Here is a 15,847-nt window from a genome sequence, read left to right on the forward strand (position 1 = left end):
TGTGAATGTCTTCGGAAACCATTTCTCATGTGGCGTGTAAATGCAGAAATTCCTCTTGTTTACACTGTTTTATAGCTGTGTGTGTCTGTGTGTGTTGCTGAAGGTCAAACATCTACAGCACCTAATGAAACTAGACCTCCAGATGTTCCTATATTTATATATATATATATAGAGAGCAGCCAGATTGAGGTGATTTACACTTAAGATATTTTAGATGAGGGAAGCGGAGATTTCGTTGACGCCGTCGAGGGTTGGGGTTCCCAGCGCTGGAGCGGCGCTCCACTCCCCTGGAAAACCAAACCGTCGGCCTTCTTCCCATCAGAAAACCTCTTCTCACCATAGACTCCTTAAGGAGGCCGTGATGAGACTCTCCACTCCCTTTGCCGTCACCGTCTCGCCACTGCACCGCCCTGCCAGCTCGTCTCATAGTCCTCCACCACCACCTTCTCCTCCTGCCTTCTCTCCACCCACGTCAATAATTGGAGATTTCGTCCTGACAGACTTCACAGCAAATTCAAAAATCTTATTTTCAGAGCTTAAAATTATGCAGGAATGCATCCGGTTGCATGTTTTGACATTAGAATTTGATAAAAACTGGGAGGAAAAATGGAAAGAACTTTTACGATATTTCTTCCGGCGTTCACATGATTCACTATAAATGTCTGGAAAGACTTGAAAAGGAGGCAAGTAGTTTCTTCTTTTGGGTTTAATGGCAGTTTGCATCCATAAAGTTGCATTGCTTCCATCTGCTGGTTCTATCTACATTGTTTCCCATCGCTCTTTTCGTCCTGATGACCGTTTCCCTTATTTTTCACTTGGATTCAATGGCAGTTGGCATCCATGAAGTTGTACTACTGCCATCTGTACAACAGCAGCTAAAGCTGGGTCCTAAATTTTCCAGTGTGGATTCTGGTAGAGGAATTAAAAACTTTTTTTTTTTGCAAATCACATGAACAAAACCAAGGATTGAGCTCCAGTAATTTACTGTTTTGTAAAACGTTATTTACTTGTGGAGACGCACTTTGAATAGCGACAAACTGCATTTTTGACAATGAGACAAAAAAAAAACCCAGGACGAGCTGAGTTTTGACAGATTTCAAGCTTTTGAGTCTGTATAAATACGAAATTTTACATTTACTGTATACTTCTGACACAAGTAATGCATTAAGTGTAACTAAGAAGAAAAATACAACAAACATACAATTGCTATTAATTTAATTTAGCTTATAACTTTTTTTTTTATTTTTATTATGCATCCGCTTTATTTGATTTTTTCAGCGGAAGTCCCATCAAGGCTTCCGTCTTTGCTGCTGCGCGTTGTCTCGTTCAGTTACGGTAAAACCCAGCAACACGATATATTACGTCAGGAATCCTTCCAGAACGTTTTACGACACTTCCACCAGCTGTTGGCTCCTGGGGTTTGTTTGCCTCTCTCGGAGCTCGCCGTGCGGGCATATTCCCAGTCATGAATTAGATTTCTTCGCACCCTCGCATTAGATGAGCGTCTTCGACTTGTTTCGGGGCTTCTTCGGGGTCCCTGGAGGACATTACCACGGCCGGAGGTCAGTGTTGTTGTCGGCTAGCCGCTACTCGGCTAACGAGAGAGCTAGCACCAGTTGAGTTAGTTGATAAATCTCCACCAATAACAAGATTAGTTGTTATTTTCTTCTGCCAGGAAAACCGCAGGGGTCCAGCGGCTGCTGTCTTATTTAGACTTGTTCTGACCCGAAGGCTAATGCGACCGGGTGTAAAGTCTATTAACGAAGTTTGGTGAACTGCTCCTTTAATTTAGATTTAATCTGCAGCAACACAACTGTGATCGTTAAGGCGTTTTAAACAACTATTGTCTTTACCAGGGACCCATTCTTCGACACAATGACCCACGATGATGAGGACGACGAGGAGGAAGATGACGGGACGTACTACGATGGCTTCCGGGGGGATCACCAGGACCCCTTCGACAGCGCCTGGAGGTTCGGATTCAGCCTCGGTCCGGACGGGATGAGGCTCCAGGAGCCTCCTGTGTTTGGACAAGTCCTCCGGGAGATGGAGGAGATCTTCTCCCAGCTCGGCCACTGGGACGGACAGACCCAGCTCGGACACAGAGGTGAGGAGACTCTTCTGTTTTTGATCATCAAAAGAAGAATATATAAAGTAGATGAAGATGATTCGGATAAATCAAATGTGTTGTTTAGTGGAAAGCCTGAATTGTAATAGTTTTATTATAAAGGAGTGAGTGTTTCAGCAGGATGCTTGGTAAGCAGTGGCATCCACACATTAACTCAAATTTTAAGGGGAAAAAAGGGATATTTTTTTAATATTATTATTAATCTTTAGATTTGTCAGTGATCTCAACCTTTGTATTTAATTGTGGTTGGGTTTTTGTTGCCTATATAGTTGTTTCTCTGGTCACGTGGTCGTTTGTTTCATTTTTCTCTGTGTGTTATTTTGAGCACCGAGACTCGTTTCCACCAGATGAATCTCTGAATCTCCTGTGTGGTTGTATAGATGTTCCCAGCTCAATGCCGGCGCTGCCTCAGGAGGGAGCGGAGAAAGGAGCGTACAGACCCGGAGGGAACCCCCTCAGAGACTTCATGCTCAAACCCCCTAACGATGACGCTCGGCGACCCCGAGGCGACACCCGCCCTTCGGAGTCGCCAGGTTTTTCACGCTCGCCCTCTCAAGGCTGGACGCCTTTTTCCAAAGTAATGTCTCCTTCTTTCATGTGATCATCTATTTATTTATTTTTGTCCTCATCTCATCATAACATATCATCTGTAATCTTCTTGACGTAGTTCCATGACATTTGGAGGCAGGACCGGCACATTGCACCGCAGGACGGGATCAGAGAAGACGTAGGTGGGCGAAGTTTCCCATCCATCGGTGAAAGAGAATCGCTGTTGGATCTTTGAACTCATCTCTGATTGATTTTTTTTTTATTTTGTTTTTCCCCCATCCTCTGGCAGACCTGGACTCTGTTGTGCAATCGGGAGGCCTGGATCAGATCCTGTCGCCCCCTGCTGGTCAGACACCCACAGAGCCCAGAGTTCGCTCCTTCTTTCAGTCTGTGGTCGTCACCAAGGTGGTGAAGCCTGACGGGGTGAGGCGTCGTCGTTTTATTGAAGTGAATCACATTGAACGACGGCTTATAATGTTTTTCTTCTGTTTTCTGGACGCTCAGACTGTGGAGGAGCGGCGGACAGTCCGAGACGGAAAAGGCAACGAGGAAACCACCGTGACTCGCTCAGGCGGTCCCGGGACCCCGCAGGGTCCAGACCATCACACCTCTCCCCACCTTCCAGGTCAGCTCTCCTCCTTTTCCTCCTTTTTCATCGCACTCCGTCTTCTATCTCACCGCCGTGCCTCTTTCTTTCTCGTCTTTGCCTTCCAGGTGGTGCGCGACACTTTTCAGACTTGAGAGACGACCACTCGTTATTCTCCAAGTTCTTTGGAGGCTTTAAATAATAAGTGAAGCGATGAAAAGTCTCTGGGGGAGAAAAAAAATAAAATCACAAAAATCTTGTGTTCCAAAAGTTTGTGTTTCTTGGACTTGAGCTGCACCGTCAAGACGCATGAGCTCAATATGTTTGTTAAAAGAAGGCCGGCGACTTTGAGGTTCAAACTTCAGATTCCAACATTCAGATGTCGGTTAGAAGCTTCCAACCGACGACGAATCAGTTCAACAATTCGAGACCAAAAAAAAGGTTTTCTTTCTGTAATGTCCTGTGTGAATGTCTGAGTGATGGTTGAAATAAAGAGTTTCAATATATTTACAAAGTTGTTTGCGGCTGGGGTTTTTTAATTGTAATTTTTTTTTTGCTGTCCTGTCCTGCAGCTTTAGACGTTCCTGCTGTGGTAATAAATGATTCTAAGCACAATATCGACATTACAACTTATTTATTTCTATTTCTTTATAAATCGTTAGGAGGTAATGCCTAAAAAACATTCCATCACTGGTTAGTTTTGCAGTTTACCAAAATGTTTTACTATTTCTAAATGATATTTATTGGGGTTTTATGTAGAAAAACTAAAAGAAAAGTATGTTTTGAAAACAGCACCTCGACATTTATAACAAAACGAAGCTCCTGGCGAGAAATGAAGTGTTTCTGTTATAAAAGCTCACGATCACACTCGGTGTGACTCTAATACGAACACTCCCAGCCAAAAAAGAAAGTTTTCAGTATCAAAGAATTGGATGTTTATGCGCGTATGTTGCCAATTCACAGTCTGCGTTTCCTATATGCGGATCCACAATAGCAATCAAATCTGCCGTGCCATAAAGTGCGTGACGCGTCTCCTGAGGTCAAACTCTGCCCACACAAGACAGTGGAGAGATAGATAGAGCGAGATCTTCTCCATGACGGCGTCCGAGCTCTGAGCGCTCGCCTGCTGCCGCCCGGACATGATGGAGAAGCTGCTGAAGAAGTGTCACATCGGGAACCAGCTGGTCAGAGAGTGTCTGGCCGAATGTCTTGGGACTTACATCCTCATTGTAAGTGTCTGCCTTCAAGTTGTTTGACGACCTCCAAACTCTAAAAAAAAAAGGGCAGGATTTAACTCTGGGGAACCAAAAGAAGTCTAACTATGAGTGTATGAAACGGCAGTTCCACGTTTGTTCTCTAGTTTCGGAGCAGCTGGGGAATCTGCACAATGTCTGACGGAGGACTTTGATCACTGCAGAGTCAAAGCAAGGGTGATAGTCTGTGTGTGTGTGTGTGTGTGTGTGTGGGGTGGGGGGGGGGGGCGGTTAGATAGAAGAAGCTCAGATCTTTTATCAGTAATGACCATCACACCTCCCCGGGCTGCAAACATTTTACAGCACAAACCATAAAGCAGAATGGAAGTGCATAAAAATGCAGATTGCAGTGTGTGTGTGTGTGTGTGTGTGTGTGTGTGTGTGTGTACACTGCACTATTGTGTGCAGTTCCGTTTCATAATGACAATTCTCCTTACCTGCAGCTGTTCGGCTGTGGCTCCGTGGCCCAGGTGACCACCACTCGGGACACCAAGGGACAGTACCTGTCCATCAACCTGGGCTTCGCTCTGGGAGTCACGTTCGGGGTCTTTATGTCTCGTGGAGTTTCCGGTAAGAAGAACCTGTACAGGAAAAGAGTTTTTTTCCCATTTAATATGACATATTACATCTAAGTTTGTTTTTTTTCTTCTCGTCTCAGGTGCTCATCTGAACCCCGCCGTGTCTCTGAGTTTGTGTGTTCTGGGGCGACATCCCTGGAAAAAACTCCCCCTGTACATCTTCTTCCAAGTGCTCGGAAGTTTCCTGGCTGCGGCCACGGTCGGCCTGCAGTACTACGGTGAGGCAAGCGAAGTCGTGTCCTCTTGGCGTAGGGCGAGAACACCGAGCTCAATAAACCCCCAAGGGTGAAATGTTCTGTGTGTGTGTGGCTGCACCCTGATGATGCACGCACGCGTGTACAGATGCCATCCAGATGTTCGGCGGGGGCCGGCTGACGGTGACGGGGCCAAACGCCACGGCGGGGATATTCGCCACCTACCCGGCCGACTACCTCAGTCTGTGGGGAGGCATCGTGGACCAGGTCAGGCACATATATATATATATATTTAATTCTCTTAATTCAATAGTACAAAGGCGTACCATCATTAAGGGTATTAATTTGAAATCAAATCTGCATTTACCACTCACATTCACACGTTCGGCCACTTTATAGTCACCAACTGACCTTAACGGCAGGTTTTTTTTGTGGATTCTGAGGAAACTAGGAAACTCGCCCCTTGAGAAAATATGCAAACTCCACATAGGAATGACACCTGCTGGACTTATATAATCTTGCTCATTTAAAAAACGACGTTTCCAACGAGTTCAAGGCAGTTTCGAGACTCCATCCTGTGACTTCCTGTCCCAGGTGGTGGGCACCGCCGCCCTGCTGCTGTGCGTCCTGGCTCTGGGCGACCGCAGGAACACCTCCGTCCCCGACGCTCTCCAGCCGCCGCTGGTCGGCGCCGCCGTGCTGGTCATCGGCATCTCCATGGGCTCAAACAGCGGCTACGCCCTGAACCCGGCCCGGGACTTCGGACCTCGCCTGTTCACGTACATCGCCGGCTGGGGGGCGGACGTGTTCGAGTCAGTAGTTGTTTCGCCGACCAAACTGCCCGCGTTATTCCCGATCCATGCTTTTTTGGAGGGGGGTCGTTTGGTGACGTGGGCTTGTTGTGTTTTGCAGGGCCGGAGGCGGCTGGTGGTGGGTGCCGATCGTCGGCCCCTGCGTGGGGGGGCTGGTGGGGAGTGTGATATATGAACTGATGGTGGAGGTGCACCATCCGTCTCCTCCAGCGGAGCTGCAGGCCTCTTGTCAGGAGGAGGCCGAGGGGAAGGTGGAACTGGAACTGGAATGACTGGAGAGGGGAAAGAAAAGGAAAAAAATGAAAAACAACTTAATGTAAAAACACACTGAAGACGGCCTGTGTGTGTTTTTGGTTGAACTTTGTTGCACTGATGAGAATAGCCTGAAAGTCGGCTGAAAATAAAAAGATAGAAAAGTTGATTGACAAAATATGTACGGCTGGAAAATTCTGCGTTGTGTGAACGTTTTTCATTATGAAAATAAAACTGGAGAGAGATTTAATGGGATTCATCTTTTCCCTTCAGCTGATATTAAAGGACAATTATTTGTTATTCAATTTCTGGAGGAAACAAAGTGGAAGTCATCGGTCAAATATGTGCCGAGACTGCGAGTTTCGTCTGTTTTCAACATTTATTTCCAAACAGCACAAAAGTGTATGGCATTTCAGCAAGCAGACCACAACCATGGAAAAGGAAATGACATGGAATTTTCCACTATTCAGCTATATAAATATGATATGACATATAAAAGATACAAACCAACAAAGAAAAAAAAAACAAAACATCCACTCAGAGGCCTCCGTCACGCGACAGTGAAGGCTGTTTTTAAAACATACAAAAGAAACGTGAGTACAGCAAGCACTGAGTCTGTAGATAAAAAAAGAACCGTCTCAAAGAGATAAACATTTGTTTTCATACACATTAAGACGACACGACCCCCCCCTAGCCGCGCTCTCCCTCTGCTCTGTAATTACAATGTGGAGCTAACTTTGTTGGGGGATTGGGGGGGGGGCTCTTTTTTTTTTTTTTTATTCTTTTAGACTTCAAATCATTTTGGAAAAGAAGGTGACAGTACAAGTACAAATACTATACGTATTCACATTATCATAGCAAGTTACTAAAACCAGAACGCTTTCATTTAGTGTCATATGTATTTACAGGGCAAAAGTCAAACACGTATACTAAACGGCAGGAAGCCTGATCTCTCTTCTTTCTAGCTCAACGAGTAACGACATCACAACGTATTCACACAGGACGCGGGCCACGCCCCCCCCCCCCTCCGGAGATCTCCCCTCGAGAGATCTCGCCTCACATCTCTCTGTCGCAGGTAAATTGCACCGGAGGACGATCTGACGCAACCGACTCGCACAAATACCGACAGCAGTCGTGTGTTTCGTATAAATAAATAATAATAGCAACATAAAAGTCGGTGTCGGGAGTCTCCGGGCTGCAGGTTTGTCTTCCTTCATGCTTCTGCGCGTTTCGGTTTGACGTCTTTTATTTCTGTTTAAAGTGACCCGAATTCAAAAATCAAATCAAAAAAAAAAAAAACATGGACTGATAGAGATGTGATGTAGAAAACACAGCAGTCAGGAGTACAGTGGGAGGTGTGTGTGTGTGTGTGTGTGTGTTTACATATGTGGTACATTAAGAAACAGGCAGGTGGCTACAGTCTGTGCAGAGTGAGAGTGGAAATGGAAATGAGGCCATGTTTTTTTTTTTGACGCAGTATGGCCGCTATAGAAAGTCTATCGCAGGTGACCCGACATGCACATACAATCGGGGAAACAGCCCCGTTTCATCAACATTCATATTCTACAACCCCCCCTCCCCCCCTCTCCTCGCTTGCTCTCAGTGTTCATTCAGTCCCACGCGATGCCCCGCCCCCTCCCCCTCCTCCTCCTCTACTGGGGCTTGTCCGTCTTGTGTGCGGTGAGGAAGGCCATGCCGTGGGTCCTGAAGTGGGTGTTGAGGTCCGAGGCCTTGTCGAAACGCCGCCCGCACACCTTGCAGCCCAGGTTGCCGTCGGCGTCCTCGCCCGCCGCCTGCGGGGAGCCGGCGGGGGAGCCGTCCGGCGAGCCGTGGGCGCGCGGGGCGCCGCGCTCCGCGTCGCCCTGGGTGTCCCGCACTCGGTGGGCGATGAAGCGGTGGCGGCCCAGGGAGCCGGCCGAGGCGAAGCAGACGCCGCACTGCAGGCACTGGAAGGAGGCGGTGTCGCCGCGGTGCTGGGGGATGTGGCGCTGGAACTCCGCGCCGTCCTCGGTGGCGAAGCCGCACGGGACGCAGCGGAAGACGCTGTCTTCTTCCTCCGGCTCCGACGCCAACGACGTGGAGGGCGCCGACGCCCTGTTTCGCTTGGCCGGCGCGGGGGCGGGGGCGGGGGCGGCGGCGGCGCCGGGGCCTTCCTCCGTGGCGTTCTCCTCCTCGTCTCCCGCCCGGCCCGCCGGCGGGCCGACCTCGCCGTCCTGTTCCGACGAGCTTCCCGGCCCCTCGCCGCCCGTGGCCGCGCGCTTCCTGGTCATGGGGGGTCCCTGGAGGCAGAGACAGGTTCCATTGACCCCATTGGTCCAAATACGACCCCGATTATAAGACAATTCCTCTGCTTTCATTTGCCTCATTTCAAAAAATGAGTCAGTTAAAATGGACAAAAGACAATAGAACCCCCAAATTCTACTCAATTCATTCATCACTTTATCGAAAATCAAATCTGTCAAAACCTCAACATGTCCTCTCCCCTGTTGTTCTTTACGGAAAATACGTGAATAAGTGCATCCAAGAGCATTTTTTTGCCGACTCACCTGTCCGTCCGTGGATCTGTGGTGGAGCCGGATGTGTTTGTCCAGTAAGAACCGGCTGCCAAAGGTGCGTTTTCCTTCTGTGCAATATCTGAAAATCAATCACACCAGACTCACTCAAAGCATCCAGGACTTCCTCTACCAACTGGTATTTACGCGTAAATTTGTCAACCACATGCTAACAGAGTGGAGCTCATATAAAAGCTAAATTATTTCAAGCAAGCCTTTTGATTTAGTGCACCGGTCCCCCACAGGACAAACACGTCGTGTCTGGAAAACATGCAAACTCACTGGCAATGGAAGACCCTTTTGTTGCCCTCGTGGATGACGCGCTCGTGACGCCTGAGGCTGGAGGACGTGCTGAATGTGCCTCCACAGATACGACAGGGGAACTGCAGGGAAACGCACAGGAAGAGACAAAAAAAAAAAAAAAAAAACACATAAGATCCCACTTATTTACAAACATACATTTTCCTGTGGCCCGTGATCAAACTTCTACAAAGAGCGCTAAGCCAATCATGTTCAATTGGTGTTCATAAATTGAATTAATAGTCAGGATAAACAAGGAGGGAATATTTTGCCAACTCGTATTCATAAAGTATCTATTCCTCACGGTTAACGCATTGGATTGAACCTTTTACTTTAAAAAAAAAAAACAGAAATATTGGAAGGAAAAAAATGCTTTAACATACGGTAATGTCCAGAGGAACAAAGCCGCCATGTTGGGATGTTTTTATGAAAATAACACATGAAATATTAGGAAAGAGGGAATCATGTGAGGTCACGTAGGGTCATGTGGGGTCCTGTGAGGTCACGTAGGGTCATGTGAGGTCACGTAGGGTCACGTGAGGTCACGTAGGGTCATGTGAGGTCACACGGGGTCCCACCTTGCCGTGCTCCATCTTCACATGACTCAGGTAGTCGTCGTTGTCGGTGAAGGTGCTCTGACACTGCGGGCAGGTCCACTCGGTCGGGGTGGCGGGGTGGGCGGCGCCCGTCGCCGCCGCTGCCGCCGAGCCGGAGTGCCCCGCCCCCGGGGCCTCGTAGTCCTCGTCCGCATCGTCGTCGTCGTCCTCCTCCTCCTCCTCTTCCTCCTCCTCTTGCTCCCGGCCCCAGTCCTCCCCGTCGGAGTTGTCGGGCTTCCCGGAGGACTTGGACTTCTGGCTGGAGGAGCCGGACGTGTTGGCGGGGGCCGAGGCGGGATTGGTGGCGTCGGACTGAGACTCCTGTTTGGCCGAGGGTCCTCGGTGGGCGGTCTGAGTGCGACGGCGGGGGAAAAAAAAACTGAGTTCGGCTTCTGTGAAGTCGTTTCATTTCATTTGTCAAAACACACTTTCTAACGCTTGTTCTTGGCATAGAACTTAGGACGAGGTCTCCGATCGGAAGCCTCCCAAAGGCCAATCCAAGATTTGCTGTATGCCTCAGTTGACACCACATTCACTGTAGAACGCAATGAACGGGCAACACATGAAGGCAAAAGGCTCGATTTGCTGTGCTTGTTACAAAGCTGGGTAATCTCACCTTGATGTGCTCCATCATGGAGCCTTTCTGGGCGTAGAGCTTGGTGCAGTCAGGACACTTGAACACGTGCACTTTCTGTTTGGCTAAATGAGTGTCAAAGTGCATGTACAGCAGCGGTTTCTGGGTAAAAACTGTGTCACACATCACACACTTGTAGATCATCCTGCAAGAGAAACAGGGGGGGGGGGGAGAAATAGATGCGCATGTTAGAGGTGAGGTGAAGTGTTCTGGTTGGAGACGTTCAGGTGGACGGAGCCAGCGTACTTGGCCTGTCCTCCGGTGAGCGTCGGGTGCTGAGTGCTGATGTGGCTCTGGGCGCTGGGGGAAGACTTGAAGGCCATGGGGCAGCTGGGGCACTTATGGAAGACCTCGCAGTGAGCCGTCTGGATGTGGGACTTGATGGAGTTCAACCCCCCGAACACGACCTGGCAGCTCGAACACCTTCGGCAAAGGAGACGGGACAGATCGTCACTCGTGTGTTTGCTGAACGGGACGAAACTGATGAGGTAAAGTAACGGCTCTGTCGGGGGGGGTCTCCGCACCTGTAACCGATGCGCCGGGCAAAGTGCAGACACGCCTCCTCCAGATGTGTCTGGAAGCTGGCCTGCCGTGCCGTCCCGCCACACTCGGGACAGACGTGCGGCGCCCGGTGTTTGTGGATCCTCTGGTGGGCGGACACGGCACACGAGTTCGGGAGCATCATGGGAGGCGAGCACTGCATACACGTCTGCATACAAAAAAAGAGTGGGGAGGATCAGATAAAAGTAGTCGAACAAGTTGAAGTTGTTTCGAACCGGCAGCAGGACACGTCTGTCTGCTGACGTCCAAGACTCACCGAGTTGGGAGCAGCTCTGATCTGCTGGAAGTGCGTGACCAGCTCGGTTTTGCCGGAGAACTGAGTCTGACACTCCGGACATTTGAAGTTGTTGTATTGCAGCCCCTCGGCCTTCTTGCAGGGCAGCGGCATCAGCGCCTGGGGGCCCTGAGGGGCGCGCCGCACCGGCCGAGGCTGCGCCGCCGCCGCCGAGGACGAGTCCTTCAGCGGGCTGGAGCTGGCCGAGATGGACGGAGCGCCGGACGTGGCCGAGGGAGAGGAGACTGGAGGAGAGGAGGACGAAGAGGTGATCAGGCCTGGCCGGGACGCAGGTGGAGAACGGGGGAGACAAATGGGACGAGGTGAATGAGGATGAGTCAGAAAATGAGTGACACGTACATCAGACTTTATAAACAGTTCAGGAAACTAGTCAACACTACATTTAAGCACAATTTTTACTTCTGGGAAAAGATAAAACATGTATACTACCACAGGAAGTAGATTTTTTTTTTTAATTAAGTCAATTTAGGTGTGGTGTTTTGAAGAAAAAAAGCCCAAAAGAATACCCTGATTTCAAAATCTTTAACTGGCTTTGTGATTTTACATGGTAACGCAATACATTTTTTCACTGGTTTAACTGGAAACAATCACTTCATTGACAGACCACAAGCAGTCGATCACATTTTAATTGAACACGTGACTGAACTGGTGAAAGAACAAGGGATCCGCTGAAGTCCTGCTTACCGCCGATCGGCGTGATGTCCTGCTGCCCGATCATCTGCTCCACGGTGACGGGCCTCATGACCAGGTGGGAGCACTGCATGACGAGTCCGCGCTCCTTGTGCTCCCTGGCGTGCAGCAGCAGGCTGCACTTGTTGAAGAAGGCCAGCCTTTTCGCACAGTGGTTGCACGTCACCTCGATGCGGAGCGACCGCCGGTCGTAGTGTCGCGCCAGCGAGCGCTCCAGGGCGAACGCGTCGCCGCACTCCAGGCAGCGGTAGCCCGTTGCGGGCAGCGGGAGGCCCCACTCGGGCGGGGGCGGGGCCGAGAGGTCGGGTTTGTAGCTCGGCAGGAGGTTCTTGCTGTTGAGGATTTTGTTGAAGGCCTCCACCAGGCTGGACTGGCTGCGCGAGATGACGGCGCCGGTGCTGTTGACGATGGAGGCGGGCTTGTTGGGCTGCAGCGTGCTGCCGATGATGGTGCCGCTGCCGCCGTTGGCGGCTTTGCTGGTGGCCGAGCGCACGCTGATCCCGCCGGCGGCGACGGAGAACTTCGGGGAGGAGGTCACGGCGGGGGTCGCGGGCAGGGCGGCGGATTTTGTGATGCTGACGGCGGTGGCGGAAACCTTCGCCTTGTCCGACGCGGCCAGTTTATTTTGGACCTTTGTGGCCGCGGCGAGCATGACGCTGCTGGCGGCGAGCGTGGACACGGGCAGAGCGTTGAGGGCACTTACTTTCTGAGACGCCGACGTCATGTGAGCGGGGGAAGCCTCCAGCTTCTGCCCTTTGCTTCCCAACACCTTGCGCTCGCCAGCTTCGCCTTTAGAGTCCAGGCCTTTCCCGGCAGCCGCACCTTTCCCCGCCACTCTGGTGACGGTCCGAGTGATTCCCCCCGTCGAGGTTTTAATTGTTTTTATTCTGACTTTGAGCGGTCGGGATGGAGCTCCCGAGGCGGCGGCGGGCGCAGCAACTCCTGCTTCTCCCCCGTCGGCGGATGGCGGTTTGGGCTTGCCATCGCCCACCTCCATGCTTTCCTCGCCGGTTCTCACGTTTTCTGTCTTGTCAGCTTTGTTATCCACGACCCTGTCAATCCCATTCCCCACCTCCATCTCCTCCTCCTCCTCTTTCGGCTCCCGCAGCTCCGAATCCGGCAGCGTGGAGGCCACGGCGGGGCTGGAGCACCTTTTAGCTGCAACTTGCGCAGTTGATTTTGGCATTTCTGGCTCGGGGCTCTCTGGCGAGTCTCTCTCCTCGATGACGTGCTCGGGGTGCCGCTCCTCCACCTGCGGACTCTCCGTGGAGCCGGACTGGGGGGTTGCAGAGGTCAGCGCCGCACCGGACGGCGTGTCCCCGGGTTTGGGCTGCGACGCGGTAGAGGACGAGGGCTGCGTCGAGATGGGGTCGGACTTGTACCGCCGGCTCAGCTGAGTGCAGGTGGGAGAGTCCGGGGTCTCCTGGATTACCAGGGGACTCCCCAGGTCAGGGTCGGAATCCTCCTCCTCCATCTGCTGGGGCTGGAACCCCACGGGCCCGCTTTTGGGCGCTCCGTTGAAAGGCTGAGATGAGTGTAGCGGGTGTGACGACGGGGCCGAAGGCAGAGTAGAAATCAGGGGCTTGGAAGGGGGGAAGAAAGGCGAGGCCAGGCCGACGGGGCTCGCGGCGGTCAGCGGAGACGTTCCCGCAGACAGAGAGGAGGACGAGGGCAACGACGCTTTGACCCCGTCTGCTCTCTCTTGGCCCGTGTCCTGCTGCTGCTGGTGCTGCTGCTGGAGGAGCTGCATCTTCCTGGCCCGACCCACCGGGTCTCCAGAGCCCTGCGCCACCAGCGGCTTCAGTCTGTTGAAAATGTTCCCGCCCTGTTTGTGGGACTTGGCCGTGCTGCCGCCGGCTGCTTCTGAGGACACCTTGGGGGTGTTCAGCGACCACGGCGCGCCGTTGGACTGAGCGAGCGGGAGGGGCGTGGAAACACCGGACGCGCCGAAACCGTTGTGGTTGAGGGCCTCCGACTCGGCCATGCCGGGAGCGCACGCGCCGAGTCGGGGGCCCACATCGACCCCCGCGATCACGTCGATGGGATCCTGGTCAGCTTCTCCCTCCGCGCCGTCCACCGCCTCAAGGCGAACTTTATTCTTCACGATCACGCTCACGATCGAGGTGTCCCCCTGGGGGTCTGAGGGGCTCGGTGGTCTCAAAGATGACCCAACACCCACCACGCTGTCCGGCTTTCCCAGAGGGGCACCCGCCGCTCCATGGGGCCCCTCTGCCTCGTCCGGCGCCGACTGGATGGCCTCTTTGGCATCGATGTCAGGAATATCAAATGCTGCCAACAGGTCATCAAAATCTGGGGTCTTCATGTCCCCCATACCGGGAATAACTCCTGCAAACACACAGAATAACAGGCTGAAGTGGCAGCAATTGCAAAAGTACAGACACAAATATGAATCAACCTGTTGTTGTCGCTTATCTAAATAACGATCGTCGCTTTAATTCATTTTTGAGGCAGCTGTGCCATGAAATATAAAGAAAAAGAAAAGCAGCACAAAATATTCTGAATGTAAAACAGACATGCAACACGGTATTGACAGCAAACAAACAAAAAAAACAAGTCGTTTGAACTTAAAAAGCATTCAAATTGAAATTCTGCGGAGCAATATACAGCATCAAGCTATATCATGTGATACGATGTATGGGATCTCATGGCTAAAATGAGTTATTTTATTCAAAAAAAAAAAAAAAAAAAACTTTGTGAACTATCCAGTTTCTCTTCAATGGTTATTTTGCCTGTATGAAGAAAATGTCAACCAAGATGGTCAGTGACACAAATAAGAAAAGGAAAGCCAATCCGAATGCAGGTGCATCCCAAGTTATGTGAATAATAAGTTTACTACTGTTGCTTTTTAAAAGTCTGAGCCAAAAATTGGAAGACAGTACCTTTGCTGAAATCCTAGATGACAGTGAGATTATGGTTATGCTATTTAAGGCACTCAACGACTGAGCCCAAGATGCCTAATAATGCTGTTTGCAGGAACTCACACATCAGGAAACACACAACAGTGTCAGTCCAGAAGATTATATCAATTTCAGATACCTGGATATTGATAATATCAGCAGAAATCCTCAAAACACACTGAAATCACACGGATTTAGGTGCTCATGTGCGCTTTCTTCTATACAACTAATGTGCTCCATTGTTATTTCTATTTGCTGAATCCCCATTGATGCTGCAGCTTCCCTTTGAAAACCAGTGATGTCAATAATGAGGGGAAATGGGGAAAACGGGTGGAGGTGGAAGGGGGGGGGTGCATTTGGTGATCAACATTAACACAATCAGAGACGAGCAGTGTCCAAAGCTTCGCATCAGAACCAGGTGCAGAAACACTGGCCAGCTGCAGGTCCGCACGGTGCTTTAAACACAAGCTGACAGGCAGGTTAGCGGTTAGCCCGCTAGCGCGCTCGTCGCGGCGGCGATCCTGCAGCCGCTCTGCCGGGAGCAGCTCTGCTTCCAGATGAATGGAATGCGCCGTTTCCACCGTGCAGGTTCGGATTCACAACGGGGTCCGCTCGAGACGCGGTTCAACCGCGGGAGGGGAGGGGAAGCGTCTCCCGAACGCGACCTAACGACCGAGGCTGCGTCGGCTAGCTGGCCGCGGAGCTCCAGCCAACACAGAAGAGAGGGGTCATTTAGCTAACTAGCTAGCGCTCGCCATTAAAAAGCAGCCGCCGCGCGCGTGCTGGGGCTCGGGGTTGACAGCGGGAGCATTCCGGTGATCGCGGGGTCGACGGCGTGACTGGAAATTGCGCTCGGTATGTGGATTTTCCTGCAATATCTCTGGGATTTGGGTTGTTTACCTGGACGTGCGATTCCCGACTATCCAAGCTCGTTTTCAGCTGAAAATGC

General features: G+C 51.1%; 3 protein-coding genes across 4 annotated transcripts; 2 read left to right on the forward strand and 1 right to left on the reverse strand.

Moving 5' to 3' along the window:
* Positions 1-1,372: 1,372 nt before the first annotated feature.
* Positions 1,373-3,777, forward strand: hax1 (HCLS1 associated protein X-1). The gene is made up of 7 exons (XM_080515837.1): positions 1,373-1,562; positions 1,857-2,107; positions 2,509-2,705; positions 2,796-2,859; positions 2,967-3,100; positions 3,182-3,302; positions 3,392-3,777. Exons 1-7 carry the CDS (start codon positions 1,498-1,500, stop codon positions 3,463-3,465), a joined length of 906 nt encoding a protein of 301 aa, XP_080371963.1. The 5' UTR covers positions 1,373-1,497; the 3' UTR covers positions 3,466-3,777.
* Positions 3,778-4,310: 533 nt separating this feature from the next.
* On the forward strand, positions 4,311-6,536 carry aqp10b (aquaporin 10b). The gene is made up of 6 exons (XM_080516336.1): positions 4,311-4,492; positions 4,960-5,086; positions 5,175-5,312; positions 5,437-5,555; positions 5,883-6,100; positions 6,201-6,536. Exons 1-6 carry the CDS (start codon positions 4,403-4,405, stop codon positions 6,370-6,372), a joined length of 864 nt encoding a protein of 287 aa, XP_080372462.1. The 5' UTR covers positions 4,311-4,402; the 3' UTR covers positions 6,373-6,536.
* A 1,468-nt stretch (positions 6,537-8,004) lies between these two features.
* On the reverse strand, positions 8,005-15,833 carry znf687b (zinc finger protein 687b; the record flags this gene model as incomplete). 2 transcript variants are annotated; one of them, XM_080516427.1, is made up of 10 exons in its annotated part: positions 15,799-15,833; positions 11,975-14,326; positions 11,252-11,514; positions 10,959-11,143; positions 10,681-10,857; positions 10,417-10,579; positions 9,783-10,151; positions 9,187-9,287; positions 8,899-8,986; positions 8,005-8,631 (listed from the first exon to the last, which is right to left on the reverse strand). In XM_080516427.1, exons 2-10 carry the CDS (start codon positions 14,310-14,312, stop codon positions 8,005-8,007), a joined length of 4,311 nt encoding a protein of 1,436 aa, XP_080372553.1. In that variant the 5' UTR covers positions 14,313-14,326; positions 15,799-15,833. The 2 variants fall into 2 exon arrangements, with proteins under 2 accessions (XP_080372553.1, XP_080372552.1); XM_080516426.1 differs by having other exon boundaries at positions 11,252-11,547.
* Between the last annotated feature and the right edge of the window lie 14 nt (positions 15,834-15,847).

This window comes from Blennius ocellaris (genome assembly GCF_963422515.1).
Source record: "Blennius ocellaris genome assembly, chromosome: 20".
Classification (NCBI taxonomy): domain Eukaryota; kingdom Metazoa; phylum Chordata; class Actinopteri; order Blenniiformes; family Blenniidae; genus Blennius; species Blennius ocellaris.

Coding starts and splice junctions, on each gene's coding strand:
- hax1 (XM_080515837.1), top strand. CDS start 1,498: ATGAGCGTCTTCGACTTGTTTCGGGGCTTCTTCGGGGTCCCTGGAGGA. Junction 1,563..1,856: donor GGACATTACCACGGCCGGAG/GTCAGTGTTGTT, acceptor TGTCTTTACCAG/GGACCCATTCTTCGACACAA. Junction 3,101..3,181: donor AGGTGGTGAAGCCTGACGGG/GTGAGGCGTCGT, acceptor CTGGACGCTCAG/ACTGTGGAGGAGCGGCGGAC.
- aqp10b (XM_080516336.1), top strand. CDS start 4,403: ATGATGGAGAAGCTGCTGAAGAAGTGTCACATCGGGAACCAGCTGGTC. Junction 5,313..5,436: donor GGTCGGCCTGCAGTACTACG/GTGAGGCAAGCG, acceptor ACGCGTGTACAG/ATGCCATCCAGATGTTCGGC. Junction 6,101..6,200: donor TGGGGGGCGGACGTGTTCGA/GTCAGTAGTTGT, acceptor TGTGTTTTGCAG/GGCCGGAGGCGGCTGGTGGT.